The following is a 21,416-nucleotide window of genomic DNA, read 5'->3' on the forward strand; positions in this document are numbered from 1 at the left end:
GAGTGTCTAGCATATATTGCAGTATTATACCTCTAATTGTACTTTGTTTCTCTTGTAAAATGCACACTTGTCACTTTTTCCTCCTGAATTGCATCGTTTGCTACCTCATGTATTTTGTTTGCTCACAATTGTCACTTTTACCTCATGTAACTTAATGTCTGCTTCTATAATTTTGGTTCATTTGTAATTTTCTGTTCCTATTGTGAAGCGCTCTGACGCCTTCGGGTAAAGTCCGCGCTATATAAAAACGCATAAATAAATAAAATAAATAAATAGACAAACTGGGGAACCAGATCTCCACTCGGCGTTAGCTCAACATCCTGTGATTCTGGGCAATTCACTGTAATCTCTCCGTGCCTAAAAAAAAAAAAAAAAAAGAATAATGACTTTATGTAATATAAGCTGGTGCTCATGTAAAGCGAACAGTACCTTCAGGTCGAGTTTGGTTATGAGACTGAATAACAATAAATGCAGTCTGATTAAACCTTCTAAAAAAAAAGTGTAGCTCCACCCATCTTACGCTTTGAGTGACAGCTTGTTCTCTCGAACATGTGTGGGTTGTTGCTCCCAGCTTTCTTATGATTGGCTGTCTGGTGGATCCCGCCCACCATCTGCGATGAGCGACAGTTGCGTCTTCGGAACCCGTTATCTCGGGCAGAGGCGGGCTGTGGTGGGTCTCCATGGAGTCTGTGCGGGCCCAGCGTCTGCAGCCGGGGGTAGGGCTGCCCCTACGTTCCCCTTCCTCCAGCCTGCTTCGGCCGGGTGTCACCGGGGGCACGTTGGGGCAGGCCTCTGCTCCCCCGCCCCCTCCAGGCCTGCTAGGAGTCTGCACCCCCGGGAGCCCGGGCAACCCTGCCGTTCTGCGGGAGGCAGTGGAGGCCGTGGTGAGGAGCTTCGCCAAGCACACCCAAGGCTACGGGCGTGGTAAGTGAATTGGGTTGGGTGTACGAACCAGCCAGAGGCAGCAGTCAGGGGCTAGGTGTAGCGGTTCCGGAAACTAACCAAACCAGAAGCTACGTACAGCCGGGGCATCACAAGGAAAAATCACTGCCAGTGGCCTAATAGCCGGATTAATGGGTGCGCCTCGTTAGTGACACTAAGCGCTATATCAATACAATTTACAATTACATGGCAGGCCCGGAGAGCTATACATCTAGTGGGTAACTGATTGCCAGGGACAAACAGTACTGTGTGAGTAACTTTCCAGGAGTTGGTAAACAAAGAGGTAAACACGTCCCCATCGAGTACATAATACCAGTTGGGACACTAACTTTGGTAATACAAGGGAGCAGATTTACAAGCCCCGTATGCCACATTTGCGCTGCCGTTGCGTCACTTTTGTGACGCAGCGGCGGCGCAAAGCCAGCGCCATGCTGCGGGGTATTTACAACGTGACGCATCTAGGCAGATGCTGGGATGCCCCAGTTATTGTAAATCTGCCCCCAGGTCTTTAAGTGGGCCGGGTCCTGCCGGTGAACTGTGTTAAAAACCAGGTGCTGAGACTGGTCTCAGGGTGAAAAAAACATCTTCACTCTGCAGCAGTACCACCCTTCACTGCCTTCGATGTAACGTCAAAGAGACGCGTTAAAGTTTTTTCTTAATCTCATCATTCCAAAACTGAAGCATTTTCAGTATTCTATATAACAATGTCATAGTTGTTGCTAATGCAACTAACAACCATTGACAAAGCCAATAGTTTTGGCTTGTTTTAGGTGCAATGTTACTTGTGGTATTATATATGTGGATGCAATGACAGAAGCAGCAAAATACCAGTCGTGTGACACCCTATGCCAAGCACAGATTTTTAACTAGCTTGTATTTAAGCCACACCCTTAATTACATTAGTCACGCCACTTTGAGAGACCGCCCAGTTTTTTTATCCCACTTAAAACCCTGGGTAAAACTAAGAATACTGGAGCAAGAGTTGAAGCTGGGATAGTAAGAACAATGCATACAGCCGTAAATAGACGTAGGTGTATTGTGGCGGGGATGATCACAAAGGCGGTAAATAATTCCATGAGCCGGCTTCTGTGGTGTTATGTCAGATAGCACTTTAGGAGTAAAAGCTGTGGTTAGGTTTAAGTAGATAGACACAGGGAGTAGATGCTAGTTGGGCATGCACACAACAGTTGTGTGAGCAGTAGTGTCTGCAAGGACGTTTGCTAGCAGGGGGTTACGACAAATGATAGCATATAAATGAGTTTGGTTTTAGGTGCCGAAAACAGCACCGTCCTGCAGTCTGGGGTTGAACATTTTTGCCAAGGGTGATTTTAGTTTCTAGTCTGCACCAGTTGATCAGAATATTCATTATTCTGGTGACTGGTCTGTTATAATGGTTAGTTAGTGGACGGCTACTATACTATTTATTGGGCAAAAGTCTAAGACTGTGGTCTAAGTGGCTGTGAGGGGTTGTGCGATTTGTGGGATAGACACATGATCTTAAACATTTAAAAGCTCTGGGTTCCTAAAAGTGTATCTGTTGGGAAGGCAGAATGTGCCGGAATAAGATAATCATATGAGTGTTTTCTGATGTTCTAGGCTGCTTCAAGAGCCATGTAGGTGAGATAAAAGCAAAGTAAAATTCTCTGCAAAACACAACTTACATAGGGTACTAGTGCCGATGCAGGCCGACTTGAAGTAGTGGTCGGGCAGGTTTGTAGTTCTGAACAAAAGAGTGGTTTGATAAGTAGAAGCAATCGCTCAAATGGAAGTGTTACCACATTTTCTGGGCCCACTTGCTTACCATTAGTAGTCCTAGCGATATTTTAAATCCGAATGAGGGGCAAGGAGAGTCAACATTTACATTCAATCAAAAATTTAAATTTACAGTGTAACCCATTTGGCTACACAGTGAGGATCAGAAATCAGTAGCCAAGTTTCAAGAAGATTGTAACAAATTAATAATGAATTTTAAATACGCAACGCACAAGACCATGCTGTACAGATAAAGAATAGCAACTGGAAGTCCAGTCCTCCTAAAGAAATTGGGGCAGACTAGTATAAAGCAAACAAGCAATTACATACAGACAATACAGAAAAGGAGCATCCGAATCTGGTGCCCAGAAAATAGTGCAAGACTCTCTCGCCTATACATCAGCATTCTCTGATTTCTAAGTCCAGGGGATGGTTAGGTACTAAAGAGCTCACAAGCAGGGAATTTCCATGAAGGGAGTCAGGACAGAACAAGGGGATATCCGGCAAGAAAGTATTAGCTTCTCAGAAGTTCGGTCAAGAGACTTCTATGGGTCTGAACAAGTGTTTGCTTAAGGCACACTTAGTTAAGAATCAAAAGGAAGCATCAGATTCTAAACCTCTTAGTCCTTTCAATTTGGGGAATCAACAAAGGTGTCTGTCCAGAGTTCAGCATGAAATCTGGAAATAAGTTGCCTGTGATGTCAGTGGGGTAAAAAGTCAGAAAAGGTTCTGCGAAATTTCTGAAGCAAGTCTCTGAATAATCTCAGGCAAACTCCATATTATAATGTCCAAAGTCCATAGGCACCACCCCCTCTACGACTCCTCATCATGGGTCCATTGTACCAGTCAAATTCCCAAGTTGTAGACTGCAACATCATCACGTTATTCCACAATAGGCATGGTAACAACATCTTTTTTGCACACACGTGGATTGCAACATTTGTTCAATGGGCCTTTCAGTTGACGCTCAGTTTCTCCATGTATCTTCTTCAAGGTCTGCTTCTCAGACTCTTTTCCCTCTATCTCTGCTACAGTAATGTATCTATTCTAAACTAACTATGCCCGAGAATCCCTTCATGGTCATATCAGCAGAAAATGGAAATACAGGCCTAAATACTCAAGACAACTTAATTGTTAACCTCAACGGTGATCATTAAACAAAAGTGACGTATAAGCTTCTAATGTATTAGAGTTTACATTACATGTAACATTCAGTAATCCTTTATACTAATGATCTGTAAGTAAATAAATAGCTAAAATATTTAAATGCATATATGTGTAACATTAGTCTACCAGCACATCCACCACGTCCAGCACCACCACATCCACCACGTCCACTACCATGTGCACCAGCACCACCACGTACACCAGCACCACCACACCCACCACCACCCACGACGTTCACCACCACCACATCCACCACCACCACGTCCTCAATCACCACGTCCACCACCACCACGTCCAACACGCCCACCACCACCACCACATCCACCACCACGTCCACCACCACATCCACACCACGACGTCCACCATCACCACCACGTCCACCACTTCCACCACGTCGTCCACCACCACGTCCACCACCACCATGTCCAACACGTCCACTACCACCACCACATCCATCACGTCCACCACCACCATGTCCTCCACCACCGCCATGTCCACCAACACCATCACCACCTCGCCCACCACCACACCAAATCCACCACCATCACCACGTCCAACACCACCACCACGTCCACCATCACCACCTCGTCGTCCACCACCACACCAAATCCATCACCACGTCCACCACCACCATGTCCATCACCACGTCCACCACCACCACGTCCACCACCACCATGTCCAACACATCCACTACCACCACCACATCCATCACGTCCTCCACCACCACCATGTCCTCCACCACCACCATGTCCTCCACCACCGCCATGTCCACCACCACCACATCCACCATCACCACCTCGTCCACCACCACACCACGTCCACCACCATCACCACGTCCAACACCATCACCATGTCCACCAGCACCACCACGTCCATCAGCATCACCACGTCCACCTCTACCACCATGTCCACCACCACACCACATCCACCACCACACCACGTCCACCACCATCACCACGTCCACCACCATCACCACGTCCACCACCATCACCACGTCCACCACCATCACCACGTCCACCATCACCACGTCCACCACCACCACGTCCACCACCATCACCACGTCCAACACCATCACCATGTCCACCAGCACCACCACGTCCATCAGCATCACCACCACCACGTCCACCACCACCATGTCAGCCCCCACCATGTCAGCCCCCACCATGTCAGCCCCCACCATGTCAGCCACTACCATGGCAGCCCCCACCATGTCAGCCCCCACCATGTCAGCCCCCACCATGTCAGCCCCCACCATGTCAGCCCCCACCATGTCCACCACCACCACGTCCACTACCACCACGTCCACCACATGCACCACCATGTCCACCACCACCACCACGTCCACCACCATGTCCACCACCACCACGTTCACCACGTGCACCACCACCATGTCCACCACGCCTACCTCCACCATGTCCACCACTACCACTTCCACCACCATCACCAAGTTCACTACTACCACGACCACCATGTCCAGCACCACCACATCCACCACGTCCACCACCATCACCACGTCCACCAGCACCACCACGTCCACCAGCATCACCAAGTTCACTACTACCACAACCACCATGTCCAGCACCACCACGTCCACCAGCACCACCACGTCCACCAGCACCACCACGTCCACCAGCATCACCACGTCCACCATGTCCACCACCACGCCAACCTCCACCACCACTTCCTCCACCACGTCCACTACCACCATGACAGCCACCACCACCACAAATACCACCACCACGTCCACCACTGCCACCATGTCCACCACCACGTCCACCACCATGTCCACCACCATCACCTCCATCACCAAGTCCTCCACCTCCACCACATCCTCCTCCACCACCACATCCACCACGTCCACCACGTCCACCACCACGTTCACACCATCACGTCCACCACCATCCCATTCACCACCACGTCCACCACCATCACATCCACCACCACTACCACGTCCACCAGCACCACCACGTCCACCATGTCCTCCACATCCACCACCACGCCCACCACCACAACATCCACCCCATCCACCACCACATCACCATGTCCACCACCACGTCCACCTCCACCAGCACGTCCTCCACCAGCACGTCCTCCACCAGCATGTCCACCACCACCACGTCCACCACCACCAGGTCCTCCACAACCACTGCCACCCCCACCATGTCCAGCACCACCACATCCACCACGTGCACAACCACGTCCACCACGTGCACAACCACGTCCACCAGCACAACCACCACCACCACGTTCACCACCACCACGTCCACCACCATGTCCACCACCACTATGTCCACCACGTCCACTACCACCACCACATCCTCCACCACGTCCTCCACCACCACCACCACGTCCTCCTCCTTCACCACCACCACCACGTCCACCACCGCCACCGCCACCACGTCCACTACCACCATGTATACCACCACCACCATGTCTACCACCATGTCCATCACCACCACCACCATGCCCATCACCATGTCCACCACCACGTCTGTTGGACTTGGCGCTCTTGGCAGGGTCATCCCTGAACTTTTTGCCTTCCTCCAATATTCTCCCTGACCTATTTTTGTTGGTTTAATGACTCCTGGCACTTTACCACTGCTGACCAGTGCTAAAGTGCATATGCTCTCCCTACTGAAAAGTGTATACATTGATTGGTTTCCATGTTTGGCTCATTTGATTTACTGTCAGTCCCCAGTAAAGTGCACCAGGAGTGCCAGGGCTTGTAAATACAAATACTGCTAGTGGGCCTGCAGCGCTGGTTGCGCCACCCACAGAAGCAGCCTTGTAAAATGTGTCTAAGGTCTGCCATTGCAGAACCTGTGTGCAGTCTGATACTGTCATGCTGGCTGGGCAAGTGCACACACTTGCCAGCCTCCAAACCTTCCCTTGACTTCATGTGAGTCACCCCTATGGTAGGCCTTAGGGCAGGGTGCATTGTAAGTATGAGGTAGGACAAGCCCTGATGTGTGTGGCATGTCCTAATAGTGAATTACAGCCATTTTCGTTTTTCACTATTGTAAGGCTACCTGTTCTCATAGGCCAGAATGGGCTGCTGGAATTATTACACTCTATAATCCCAGCAGGCTCAGGGAACATGGTAGAAATATAAGTTTAGTATGCCTGAACTCAGAATAATAAAATACTTCTTTTAGTAAAGTTTATTTTAATATCCTGTGTTTGCAGATGCTACTTTTAGAAAGTTATACAAAAGGGGATGATGGACGGAGCGTTTGAGCAAATCAAACTCTCACCCCAGTCAACTGATCTGGGTTTAATCCATCACCATTCTTTAGCCCACTCAGCCACCCCATTTCAGACATGGCTATATGCAAATCAGTCTGACCCTGTGCCTCATGGGAACAGTACAGCCCGAACTGCCAAGCCATGTCTTCCATGGACCGGAAACAAGCATCCTGGGACCGGTTTCGGATTCATAATCCTCATCAGCCAGGCTATCTTGAATCCAGTGGCCAAGTGAGCAAGGGACTCACGTCTGAGCATACCCTGCCACACTTAGGGCGAACAAAGCGATACAAAAGGGGATGATGGACGGAGCGTTTGAGCAAATCAAACACTCACCCCCAGTCAACTGATCTGGGTTTAATCCATCACCATTCTTTAGCCCACTCAGCCACCCCATTTCAGACATGGCTATATGCAAATCAGTCTGGCCCTGTGCCTCATGGGAACAGTACAGCCCGAACTGCCAAGCCATGTCTTCCATGGACCGGAAACAAGCATCCTGGGACCGGTTTCGGATTCATAATCCTCATCAGCCAGGCTATCTTGAATCCAGTGGCCAAGTGAGCAAGGGACTCACGTCTGAGCATACCCTGCCACACTTAGGGCGAACAAAGCGATACAAAAGGGGATGATGGACGGAGCGTTTGAGCAAATCAAACACTCACCCCCAGTCAACTGATCTGGATTTAATCCATCACCATTCTTTAGCCCACTCAGCCACCCCATTTCAGATATGGCTATATGCAAATCAGTCTGGCCCTGTGCCTCATGGGAACAGTACAGCCCGAACTGCCAAGCCATGTCTTCCATGGACCGGAAACAAGCATCCTGGGACCGGTTTCGGATTCATAATCCTCATCAGCCAGGCTATCTTGAATCCAGTGGCCAAGTGAGCAAGGGACTCACGTCTGAGCATACCCTGCCACACTTTTAGAAAGTTAGCCTTTGCCTGCCTATCCATTTCAGCCCGCCTCTGCCAGGATGTGTATCTGCTGTCTGGGCTGTGTGAGTGACAGGGCTGGGGATGACAGGTGGTGAATGGAGGGATTTCACCAGAGTGGGTGGTGGGAGTGCCCCTTGACTCTGAATAGGGCTGTGCTCTGCCACCACAATGAATTTGAACTATAACAAAGAACATTTGCCTATTTTTAAGATCTGGTGGCCCAAAACTGTGTTGAACTGGTCTTGTGATAAGTCACTGCTGCATATATCTATATTTTTAGGTCTCGGACTAGCGTCCCACGCAGTGGGCAGAGGCCGAGATTTTATGTTGTCTAGTATGGGGGCTTGAACCCGCCCCTCTTCTCCATTGGCTGGCCTCGTAAATGCTGGCCAGCCATTGGAGGAGAGGGGCGTCACTCAGTTCAGGCCCCGTCTTAACGCGATTCGGGGGCGTTTTTCTCTCTTTTTTTTTAAGCCCCGCCCCTTTTCTAGTGGTGGGTGTTACAATCTCCCTTTTGCCGAGGTCCCAGTCTATTCCTCCTGTAATGTACCTTTTGCTACCTCTTGTTTTGTAAATGTAATTTAAAACTGGCGTTCTGAATCTGGCACAGCTAAGCCACACGGTGAAACCCGATAATAGGAACACTCGTAGACACGTACTTTGGATCATGTGGCAGGTTCACGAAGCCGGTACAAATATAAGAAGCTTTTGCCCAGCCGCAGTACACCAAGCTTATTGTGTGTGGCCCTCGGCAATAGCAAAATTACTATATATTTGAAATGTATTTTGAACACAAAGTGAATGATGTTAAAGTTGGAATTTCGAAAGCAGGTGGTGCATGTGACAAAAACGTACCGCTCACACGGCAATTTTGCACGGTTCTAACACTTTATGGTGGGCTTCTCACAGCGAAACAATACACACAACCGAGCAAAGCGTTGACATTACGCCCACACGTTGCTTTCAGTAAATTATAATATTCAACCACGTCGCCCTTTATCCTCTTCTTGGACATGAATGACGGAGTTTCAATAGCAGGACAGGATACTTCGGAACTTTAGCGGCCGTCTTGAAGTTATAGGTCTAGCGGTAGGTGTGGTGCAAAGCCAGACAGGACAATGAAAAGAGGCACCAAAAAGCTGACATGGTGCTAATCTTTGCATTTGAACTTCCAAACACTTTATTTTACTTTAATACTGTAGTCAATTGCGCCCTGATACAATATGCAAGACAGTTTGTGAATGCAGATTCCAAGCCTGGCCCAATACAAATGTTCACATTAACATGTAGAGTATTTTGAGTTGCTGTTTTTCCCGAGCTGTTCAAAAGCCGCATTGTTTACATTCACATGCACGTAAAAGTTGGTATTCGAAAAATGCATCCGGTGAGATAAAAGGTGCAAGAAGTGTTTTTGGGATCACAGGGAAATAATTATTTACGCTGTTTTATATAAAAAAAATGGCCACTGTGCTTACTTGTGCCCAGTTATAGTGCGCCCTGCGCACATTCTTTTCGTCTGCGAATTTTCAAGCAGTCTCAGGCTCCTAGTTTTTAGGTTTCGCCCTGGCCGTAGCACTGCGAAGCAGTGCTCCGCCCACGGCGAAATCTAATGTTATCTCAGTAGTGGGGACTTGAAACCGCCCCTTCTTCCATTGGCTAGCTCCATAAATGGAGGCTAGCCATTGGAAGACGATTCAGAAAAGGGGGTGGTGATGAACAGAGTGCCTGAATTAAGCAGACCACTCTTACCCAGTCCAAAGATCAGGGCTTGATCCATCACCGTTTTTTAGCTCACTGCACCATCCCAGCTCAGAACTTGGCTATATGCAAATTAGTCTGTTCCTGTCCCAGTGCATGATGGGAACAGGGCAAACCAAACTACCAAGCCAATTCTTACACTGGGAAGGAAACAAGCTTCCGGGGACCGGTTTCTGCCATTTCAGGTGTCGTCGGCCCGGCTTGCTTGAATCCTGATGGTGCAATGAGCAAGGGACTCACATCTGAGTATACCCTTCCACACTTATGGTGGACAAAATGATTCAGAAAAGGGGGTGGTGATGAACAGAGTGCCTGAATTAAGCAGACCACTCTTACCCAGTCCAAAGATCAGGGCTTGATCCATCACCGTTTTTTAGCTCACTGCACCATCCCAGCTCAGAACTTGGCTATATGCAAATTAGTCTGTTCCTGTCCCAGTGCATGATGGGAACAGGGCAAACCAAACTACCAAGCCAATTCTTACACTGGGAAGGAAACAAGCTTCCGGGGACCGGTTTCTGCCATTTCAGGCATCGTCGGCCCGGCTTGCTTGAATCCTGATGGTGCAATGAGCAAGGGACTCACATCTGAGTATACCCTTCCACACTTATGGTGGACAAAATGATTCAGAAAAGGGGGTGGTGATGAACAGAGTGCCTGAATTAAGCAGACCACTCTTTCCCAGTCCAAAGATCAGGGCTTGATCCATCACCGTTTTTTAGCTCACTGCACCATCCCAGCTCAGAACTTGGCTATATGCAAATTAGTCTGTTCCTGTCCCAGTGCATGATGGGAACAGGGCAAACCAAACTACCAAGCCAATTCTTACACTGGGAAGGAAACAAGCTTCCGGGGACCGGTTTCTGCCATTTCAGGCGTCGTCGGCCCGGCTTGCTTGAATCATGATGGTGCAATGAGCAAGGGACTCACATCTGAGTATACCCTTCCACACTTATGGTGGACAAAATGATTCAGAAAAGGGGGTGGTGATGAACAGAGTGCCTGAATTAAGCAGACCACTCTTACCCAGTCCAAAGATCAGGGCTTGATCCATCACCGTTTTTTAGCTCACTGCACCATCCCAGCTCAGAACTTGGCTATATGCAAATTAGTCTGTTCCTGTCCCAGTGCATGATGGGAACAGGGCAAACCAAACTACCAAGCCAATTCTTACACTGGGAAGGAAACAAGCTTCCGGGGACCGGTTTCTGCCATTTCAGGCGTCGTCGGCCCGGCTTGCTTGAATCCTGATGGTGCAATGAGCAAGGGACTCACATCTGAGTATACCCTTCCACACTTATGGTGGACAAAATGATTCAGAAAAGGGGGTGGTGATGAACAGAGTGCCTGAATTAAGCAGACCACTCTTACCCAGTCCAAAGATCAGGGCTTGATCCATCACCGTTTTTTAGCTCACTGCACCATCCCAGCTCAGAACTTGGCTATATGCAAATTAGTCTGTTCCTGTCCCAGTGCATGATGGGAACAGGGCAAACCAAACTACCAAGCCAATTCTTACACTGGGAAGGAAACAAGCTTCCGGGGACCGGTTTCTGCCATTTCAGGCGTCGTCGGCCCGGCTTGCTTGAATCCTGATGGTGCAATGAGCAAGGGACTCACATCTGAGTATACCCTTCCACACTTATGGTGGACAAAATGATTCAGAAAAGGGGGTGGTGATGAACAGAGTGCCTGAATTAAGCAGACCACTCTTACCCAGTCCAAAGATCAGGGCTTGATCCATCACCGTTTTTTAGCTCACTGCACCATCCCAGCTCAGAACTTGGCTATATGCAAATTAGTCTGTTCCTGTCCCAGTGCATGATGGGAACAGGGCAAACCAAACTACCAAGCCAATTCTTACACTGGGAAGGAAACAAGCTTCCGGGGACCGGTTTCTGCCATTTCTGGCGTCGTCGGCCCGGCTTGCTTGAATCCTGATGGTGCAATGAGCAAGGGACTCACATCTGAGTTGGCCACTATAGGTGTGGCAGGGTATACTCAGACATGAGTCCCTTGCTCACTGCTCCATCAGGATTCAAGCAAGCCGGGCCGACGAGGCTGAAATGGCAGAAACCGGTCCCCGGAAGCTTGTATCCTTTCTGGTGAAGAATTGGCTTGGTAGTTTGGTCTGCCCTGTTCCCATGATGCACTGGACCAGGGACAGACTAATTTGCATATAGCCAGGTTCTGAGCTGGGATGGGGCAGTGAGCTAAATAACGGTGATGGATCAAGCCCTGATCCTTGGACTGGGTAAGAGTGGTCTGCTTAATTCAGACACTCTGTTCATCACCACCCCCTATTCTGAATCGTTTTTGGCCACTATAGGTGTGGCAGGGTATACTCAGACATGAGTCCCTTGCTCACTGCTCCATCAGGATTCAAGCAAGCCGGGCCGACAAGGCTGAAATGCCAGAAACCGGTCCCCGGTAGCTTGTATCCTTTCTGGTGAAGAATTGGCTTGGTAGTTTGGTCTGCCCTGTTTCCATGATGCACTGGGCCAGGGACAGACTAATTTGCATATAGCCAGGTTCTGAGCTGGGATGGGGCAGTGAGCTAAATAACGGTGATGGATCAAGCCCTGATCTTTGGACTGGGTAAGAGTGGTCTGCTTAATTCAGACACTCTGTTCATCACCACCCCCTATTCTGAATCGTTTTTGGCCACTCTAGGTGTGGCAGGGTATACTCAGACATGAGTCCGTTGCTCACTGCTCCATCAGGATTCAAGCAAGCCGGGCCGACGAGGCTGAAATGCCAGAAACCGGTCCCCGGTAGCTTGTATCCTTTCTGGTGAAGAATTGGCTTGGTAGTTTGGTCTGCCCTGTTCCCATGATGCACTGGGCCAGGGACAGACTAATTTGCATATAGCCAGGTTCTGAGCTGGGATGGGGCAGTGAGCTAAATAACGGTGATGGATCAAGCCCTGATCTTTGGACTGGGTAAGAGTGGTCTGCTTAATTCAGACACTCTGTTCATCACCACCCCCTATTCTGAATCGTTTTTGGCCACTATAGGTGTGGCAGGGTATACTCAGACATGAGTCCCTTGCTCACTGCTCCATCAGGATTCAAGCAAGCCGGGCCGACGAGGCTGAAATGCCAGAAACCGGTCCCCGGTAGCTTGTATCCTTTCTGGTGAAGAATTGGCTTGGTAGTTTGGTCTGCCCTGTTCCCATGATGCACTGGGCCAGGGACAGACTAATTTGCATATAACCAGGTTCTGAGCTGGGATGGGGCAGTGAGCTAAATAACGGTGATGGATCAAGCCCTGATCTTTGGACTGGGTAAGAGTGGTCTGCTTAATTCAGACACTCTGTTCATCACCACCCCCTATTCTGAATCGTTTTTGGCCACTATAGGTGTGGCAGGGTATACTCAGACATGAGTCCCTTGCTCACTGCTCCATCAGGATTCAAGCAAGCCGGGCCGACGAGGCTGAAATGCCAGAAACCGGTCCCCGGTAGCTTGTATCCTTTCTGGTGAAGAATTGGCTTGGTAGTTTGGTCTGCCCTGTTCCCATGATGCACTGGGCCAGGGACAGACTAATTTGCATATAGCCAGGTTCTGAGCTGGGATGGGGCAGTGAGCTAAATAACGGTGATGGATCAAGCCCTGATCTTTGGACTGGGTAAGAGTGGTCTGCTTAATTCAGACACTCTGTTCATCACCACCCCCTATTCTGAGCCATTGGAAGACATCAGTGTCAATCACTTTTTCTCGGTCAGAACGCGAATCGTGGGCGTTTCTGACTCTTTTTTTTAAGTCCCGCCCCTTGTTGTCGTGTGTCCCGGGCCGCGCTGTGATTGGCTGCCGGCCCAGGACACCCCCGTGACGTCATTCCCCGGGCCGCGCTGTGATTGGTTGCCAGCCCGCGACACCCCCCTGACGTCATTCCCCGGGCCGAGCTGTGATTGGCTGCCGGCCCGGGACCTGACTTGGTTTTTTTTGTTTGCCATTTGACGAGAGTGCGGGACAGAGCCAGTGTGAAACGGAATATATCGGTGAAACAGAGCGAATGCAGTGCGCGAGATGGGCAGGTACTGTGTAAACCCACATCATTATTTTGAGAGGGAACGTAATGGTACTTCTCAGCGCTGCTGCAATACAGTTAATGGGAGATAACCGGCACTTCCAATGATAGCGAGCACTCGCACTTCCGTATTTCCACATAAAATGCGGAGCTAAGGAGAGTCAGAATCCAGACGCTTCAAGCTTGGAAGAGGGGTGGGCAGAGTGGGCAATCAGCATTAGCAAGACGAACAGCTGTGCTGTGCGGATTGTGGACAGAACAGAGGAGAAAGAGGTGGAAAGGAGACGAGTTAGCTCCAGGGACCTGTTTCTGAAGCGGAATACGAAAATGATGACAGAGTGAAGTAAAACTTCCTTTTTAACTCGAGTCTGTGAAATAACTTAAAGAACACCCACCCCTCCTGTGTGTTTGCTCCCGTACGCTCTCCTTTTCATCCTATTGTCTAATTCGAACCCCGTTTCTCAAAGTCTCATGAATCTTTTCTTTAACTCCTTTCCCGCCACCCTCTCTCCTCCTTAACTTCTCACTTTATCTTTTTCCCTCATTGCCCCCTTTTCCCTTCTTTAAATCCTCTCCGGGACTTCCTCTCGCTCTCTAGCCCGTCTCTCCTCGTAATCCTGGCCAACGTCAACAAACCTAGACTTCAATATCCAATATTAAAATTCCCTAAATATCGGCAATAAATGTTTGTGCAGCGCGTGCAGAGAGCGGGAAAATTACACACCGACCCAGGTGGGTTGTTAAATATGTGATGGGCGTGCGCGCGAATCAGAGAGTTCTTCATTAAATACACATTCCCGGCGCTAATTGTATAATCAGTACGACGGCCGCCCCAGCCTAATCTCTAAGTATTGCGTCTGCACGGGTTTCTTCTGTCAGTGTCAGGTTTCTCGCCCCCTGCCCTCCCCCCCTCCCCCCACCCTTCTCTTTCACCATTGCAGCATGCGCGTACCGTAAAGGACAGCATTCGCTGAAAGCAATAAGCATACCAAGGAAACTGCGATCAGAAAAATAATATTATGAACATAATTAACAGACATTAGGCAACAGTTATAAAAAATACCCAAATAAACCTTAAGTGGTATTGTTTTTTTCTCCATCAGATGAGTTGTTAATGCTAGCAGTTCTTAATTGTTCCAATGTGCTAATTTTGCGCCGGCTGGTACGTAATGATAAAATTACTTTATGTTAAGCTATGCGGGGCGGAACCAGAGCTCCGATGGTGCGTGGTAGCGTGTCTCTTGGACAGTCTCAGAATCATTGGAAATCAGAGGCTTCGGTGATCGCCCTCCCTAGCTTGGAACACACATTCTGTAAAAACAACATGCACTCAGCAATATCATCGTTTTTAAATGCTTTCATATTCTGAATAGAAGCAAATGTTTGAAGTAGCTGCCCTGGGTTAAGGAGTGGGCGGAAAGTGAGCTGCAAACTTCGACATGTCTTTGTAGCAGTGTGTTTGAGTGTTACACAGTTAATGCAAAGAACATTGACAATGTACTATAGATCTCATCCGATAGCGCAAGTTATGCTTATGCAAAATTAAAAGGCAGACTAGTCGGTGTACGCAGTCACCAGGCTTAATTAATTACACCATGAACATAGATGTAAATACATTTTTAGTAGATCGTAACAATAAGCCAGTTTGCTGTAGACTAAAATCTTCACCTGCTGAATTTTAATACGTAATTACGGATAATGTGAATTCCGGTGGTTTTTGTAGAATGGACTACAATCCATTGATTAGAAGCAAGACTACAAGTACCAGCATGCATTGCTATAGAATAAAGGGACAAGAGAGCTGCGTTTTTAGTGATACACAGTAATTGGTAACATGTCTAAAGTATAGGTACGAGACATACCTCACAGTTTAGTTAGTGTTCTTTAGCACTCGTCTGGCACAGCCAATCCATCAGATATTTGTATGTTTATTCAGCTCCCTCCCCTGGGAAGGGTTACACACGGAGGGTCTCTAGGTTGTTTTAGACTGCATGTAATTTATTGCAGGACACTGTCGTCCCGGTGTGGTCTCCCCTCTTTCCTTGTTCGCGTTTAACACCATACACTTTTTTCAATCCCGCAGCAGCATGTCTATATTTCTCCCCATAGATAGGAATTGATACTGTCGGCGAACAATTATTATATTTAAACAAGCATTGGCATAGCCAATAGATCTCGCCTTTGGGACCTTATAAGTGTTTAGCCATGCAACAGTTAATGTTCATGCAGTAAGGATATTGTGCTGGATAACTAAATACTTATAAGGTCCCAAAGGCGAAACCTATTGGCTATGCCAATGCTTGTTTGTTTTGTCCTGAGCTGCGACGGCAGGGTAGCAATTTATCCAATTCAAAATTACTACTTTTCTACCCTGTTTACAAATACTTGTTTTTCTTCCTTTTTACGTTTCTGGCAGGTACAGTAGGCTAAGTGGGGGGTTAGGTTTTATCCATGTGCTAGCTCCTGAAGTTGTATTTACAATAGAGCTGCTCTGCTTGGCAGTGCGTGACAGAAAACTCCCTGGATATCCATATTTGGAGTGAGGCGTACGGAATACGGCCAGCCTGCCACAGATGGTCATCTGATGCCTGTGCGTTCAGGGTCACCTCCAGGCCATTATGTCTTCTCCCTGGACTCTCTGCCACTCATTGGCCTCCATTCTGGCTTGCCGACAATCCACCTCGGCAGTGTGAGCCCGCTTTTGAGGTTTAAAACCATGACTGTCAAAGTCCTGAGTGTTCCGGGACGGAAGTCCTTCCGTGACATGGCACGCTGAGCACAGAGTTAGAACACAGCCCTCTGCCTCAGATAATCTTTGTGTTTATATAAAAGTTCAGCACCTCGTATGAGGCAGTAAGCGCTCTATAAATGTAACAGTAGCATAATATCCATTACAATGTATGGATAGGGCGCCGTTCTTGTTAAAGGAGCAGCTCCTAGCAGTCAATCCGAACAAATGGCACAAAGAACACTTTCTACTGACCCCCTCGCCCCCCCATACTACCCTGAGATGTGTAGCAATTTAGTACAAGAAATTAGCAACTTTGGTGAGTTAGTTTGTAGAAGAATCTGATTACACAATGCGTGTTTCTATTGAAAGCAACCTATTTGCGAATGAAGAGGTAAAATGTCTTATCAGTGTTAGATATTATACAGCTAGCTGTTCTGTTCTTTTGGTGAATGCTTGTCTTAGTAGCCGTTCAGCCGGCTCATTATCGGCATATTTTATTTTAATGAACCAACTCGCCCTCAGCAATGAGGACGGAGCTTTGCAGCAGGGGCGTTAAAAGTGGGCGTGAAAGGGTTAATCGGCGATTTGATGAAAAGCCGAGCTCCTACAGAATGCATAATCGGTATGTGGCGGGTGGATGGGTAAAAGTATGGCGGGGCTGGTGCAGAGTAATTTGTACTTAAAAAGAGAGCTTACCGGTTCCACTGAGCCTTCACAGATAGGAAAAGTGCCTGTTTTGAATGCTCACATTGTTTAGGCAGGCCGCTGCTGCTCCTCGGACCGAGTGTGACGGACACCACCCCAGCCCCACTGACCTGCATGGGAAAGTATAGACGGTGGCAGTAGGCGTGTGAAGACTGCCACCGACCCCCAGGATTGCCATCCTGCAGTTCAGGAATTGAATGAGCAGTCAGGAGGGCTTTACATTTTGATGTTATCTTGTGCGTTTGCAATACATTCAAGGTCAGGGGTCAAACGGCTTCTGGCAAAGAGATATTGCTGTTAACTTTTCATTCTGTGACTGCAAAGAGAGGATTTTGTTAAGTGACCTATGTGGGGTCAGGGAGTGTAGTGTGAAAGAAAGGGTAGTAGGTTGGGATTTTTTTATAACACACAGCAAGAATTTGAACACCTGGAAATAAACTGTGCACATAATTAAAAATATGTCAGTAGGAAGAAAAGCGCACACGAGCCTCGTTTTTAATTCTGAAGTGTGACGGAAACAACGTTTCTGATAGGTGCGAAAATGAGAAATATTCCATGAAAGTTGATAAACTTATAGATATTTCAGTAAAACTGTATGTTGTGCAAAGTTATTGGGCATTTCAAAGCAAATGTGCAGTTTGTAAATTCAGTTCGCTTCTACGCCATGCCTAAGTAATATATGTGCAAATGTATGCTCCAAAATGCATCCTCGGCCACTTACCACTCTGCTGCTGTAAGGATGTGGTTTATCACTCCTGCAGTTCAGAAGAGAGCTGGAGCCAAGAAGCATCTATTCTACTCCGCTAATAATATCCACCACCCTCGTCCCTAGGACACCTAAGGGCTACCCCCTAGCCCTTGCACCCCTGTGGCTGTCAGCTAGGTGTGTATGGAAAGAAAACACTTCGACATACGTACGTACGTGCACATTAAGTCTGTGCAAAATTTCTGTCATTCCCTTCCGGTAAATCTGCAAAATACCAAATTGACTTTTAAAACTATTTTTTTTCTCAGTGAAATACGTCCTAGGTAGATTTACTCGTGTTCGGTTCGTTCGTGTTGTTCCTATGCTCCTTACACCTCTCCTTATTAACAACTTTCTCTATTTTGCACTTTCATTTCCTCCTATAAAACTTGTTTCATTCAACTGCGCTTTAATGTAAATGTGTCGCTCCTGCTTACACACACATTTGTGCGGGTGCCACATAATTACACGCGACATAATTACCCTGCACTCAATGTCACATACACTCCAAATACCACTCAGTGCCACATAATTACATGCCACATAAAATTACACTGCACTCAATGCAACATACACTCCAAATACCACTCATTGCCACATAGTTATATGCAACATAATTACACTGCACTCAATGCAACATACACTCGAAATACCACTCAGTGCCACATAATTACACGCCACACAATTACACTCTACTGAATACAACATACACTCCACAAAATATCACTCAGTGCCCCATAATTATATGCTACATAATTACACTGCACGCAATGCAACATACACTCCAAACAATACCACTCAGTGCCACATAATTACACGCCACACAATTACACTCTACTGAATACAACATACACTCCTCATAATACCACTCAGCGCCACATAATTACACACAACATAATTGCACTCTACTCAATGCAATATAAATACAGTCCACATAATACCACACAGTGCCACATAGTTATATGCTACATAATTACACTGCACTCAATGCAACATATACTCCAAATAATACCACTCAGTGCCACATAATTACACGCCACACAATTACACTCTAATGAATACAACATAACCTCCCCATAATACCACTCAGTGCCACATAATTATATGCAACATAATTACACTGCACTCAATGCTACATACACTCCAAATACCACTCAGTGCCAGATAATTACACACCACATAATTACACTCTACTGAATGCTACACACACTCCACACAATACCACTCAGTGCTACATAATTATATGCTACATAATTACACTGCACCCAATGAAACATACACTCCAAACAATACGACTCAGTGCCATATAATTATATGCTACATAATTACACTGCACTCAATACAACATACACTACAAATACCACTCACTGCCGCATAATTACACGCCACAAAATTACACTCTACTCACTATCGACTTCTCACTCTACTACTTACTGTGTGTGTGGGTGCTAATGCAATAGGTCTCGCATATGCAAGTGATGAATCTATTGGCAATGTAAATGACAATGCCATTTATTTATGATTTAAAAAAAAATAAAATAATGAGCAATGCCAATAGCTCTACCTTTAATGCTGCCGAGTCCTGGAGCGCTGCTTCTCCTCAAGGGACACCTGGACTGTGTTTGTGGGCGATTTGTCTGCTAGCTGGGCTGCGAGCGCTTGTGGTCCGGACTTCGTTTCCCAGAAGCCCCGGTTCCCCCGCGCCTCCCGTCACCTGGCCGCTCTCCCTGCTAGTTTCGCCCCGCCTCCACTCCTACAGTCCACGTATTTAAGTAAAGTGTAAATCCCGCGGCGCGGGAGAAGCCCGGGACAAGGGCGGGACCGTCTGGCCGTCCGGGGCCGAAGGAGGCCGGGCTGGGCCACCCCCTTGACATTTGGACATCGGGTCAGTGGTATCTTACCCTAACATTGTGTACAGTCATTCACCTGTTTAACACTAACGTAAGTTGTGCGATATATGCTTTGTATCATATGACCGTGTTTATTGTGATTTGTAATTTACATCTTCTAAGGACTTCCCCATACCTAAGATGTCTTCATCGGATTCAACCCCTTTACCCAACATCGTAGGAGTATCTATTCTTGGTCCATTGGATAAATATTTTGCTAGAGTTAAAAGTGAGGTTGATAGAGAGATCACGCTGGCGGAGAAGCGTGCAGAGCGCCGCTTCTCTGTTGAACTCCTTAAAAAACAACCACTCCCTGCTTTTCAGAAGGTTGACACATGTACTTTATCAGACTTAGCTATACATAAAGAAACTGATGCTGATTTATTCAGCACAGAAAACATACCATTAATATTTCAAGAGACTCAATCAGCTCCAGACGCTATTATAGCTCTTTCTGATTCCAATACTATTGAGTCAACTCAAATATCCAATTCTCTAATTGACCTTAGCACACCTCTACCTATTGAAGTGGTTCCCCTTCATAACATAAATGTACCTTCTCCTGTGTTTACACCTTTAGCTTTAGACTCAAAATCGATTATTGCCTCTGATAAAAAGTCCAAAAAACCTCTCACTAGGAGGACTAATAGCGCTTTTCGCTCCCCGCCGAGAAAAAAGAGAAGAAAGGGAGGAGTCAAAAAGGTGGATAGATTTCTCCCCATGGCTACTAGTAACATGTACTCCCCACACAAGACAACTAAAGATGCAGGGAAGGTAGACCCTACAGGGCATCCAACCGTTACTTCGAAACTTGCACCTAACTATAAAGGGCTTTTAGAGGATATTGAACGCATCTTAAAAGCACTAATACTTCCTCTAATTGAAAGAGTTAAATGGTTGGGGGAGAAAATGGATCAGATTCTGCCAGAGAAAAGTGGGACTGATCATCATTTACCTACTAATCAAAGTAAAATGCCTCCTGCAGCTAAACAGCATTCCAAATACCCACCTAGGCAACAACCTGATACAACCACAACCAACAACATACCAGTTGTTAAAAAATCAAAAGAATTAGTGGGCTCTAAAATTGCCACAGTCACTGAAAAAATAGACAATATAAGTGTACCAAAAAGAGGCCAAAACACAAAGGATTTTCCTAGAAAGGCCACCAACATAACCAGAACCAAACCTAGTATTGTAGCAGATTTACCCCCGGAATCTTTAAACTATGTCATTATTCTTACAGGTGTTCCGGCAATGTCAGTTGGAAATACAGAATATAACTCTAGTCTCAAAAACAAAGTCATCCACTGGCTGCGTAAGAATAGACCACTCCCCCCGCATCTAAATGGAGACATAGTTTCAGTGAGACGCTGCAACTGGGTAGGCTCACGACCCAAGGACATCGAAGGGGACGTGATAATAGTCAATTTTAAAGACCATAGACTGGTCACGTATATTAGTGACTGGTTTCCCGGGAGATGCGAGGGAGGCATTTCGACGCGG

General features: G+C 47.3%; 1 protein-coding gene across 1 annotated transcript in view; it reads left to right on the top strand.

Annotated features, from left to right (window-relative positions):
- Window positions 1-602: 602 nt before the first annotated feature.
- LIX1L (limb and CNS expressed 1 like) overlaps window positions 603-21,416 on the top strand; it is a 261,466-nt gene continuing 240,652 nt past the window's right edge. The window contains exon 1 of the mRNA XM_078669935.1: window positions 603-924. Coding sequence (XP_078526061.1) covers window positions 681-924 — 244 coding nt within the window. The 5' untranslated portion in view covers window positions 603-680. The remainder of the gene's footprint in view (window positions 925-21,416) is intronic.

The sequence above is a fragment of the Lissotriton helveticus genome, chromosome 12 (assembly GCF_964261635.1).
Source record: "Lissotriton helveticus chromosome 12, aLisHel1.1, whole genome shotgun sequence".
In the NCBI taxonomy this organism is placed as follows: domain Eukaryota; kingdom Metazoa; phylum Chordata; class Amphibia; order Caudata; family Salamandridae; genus Lissotriton; species Lissotriton helveticus.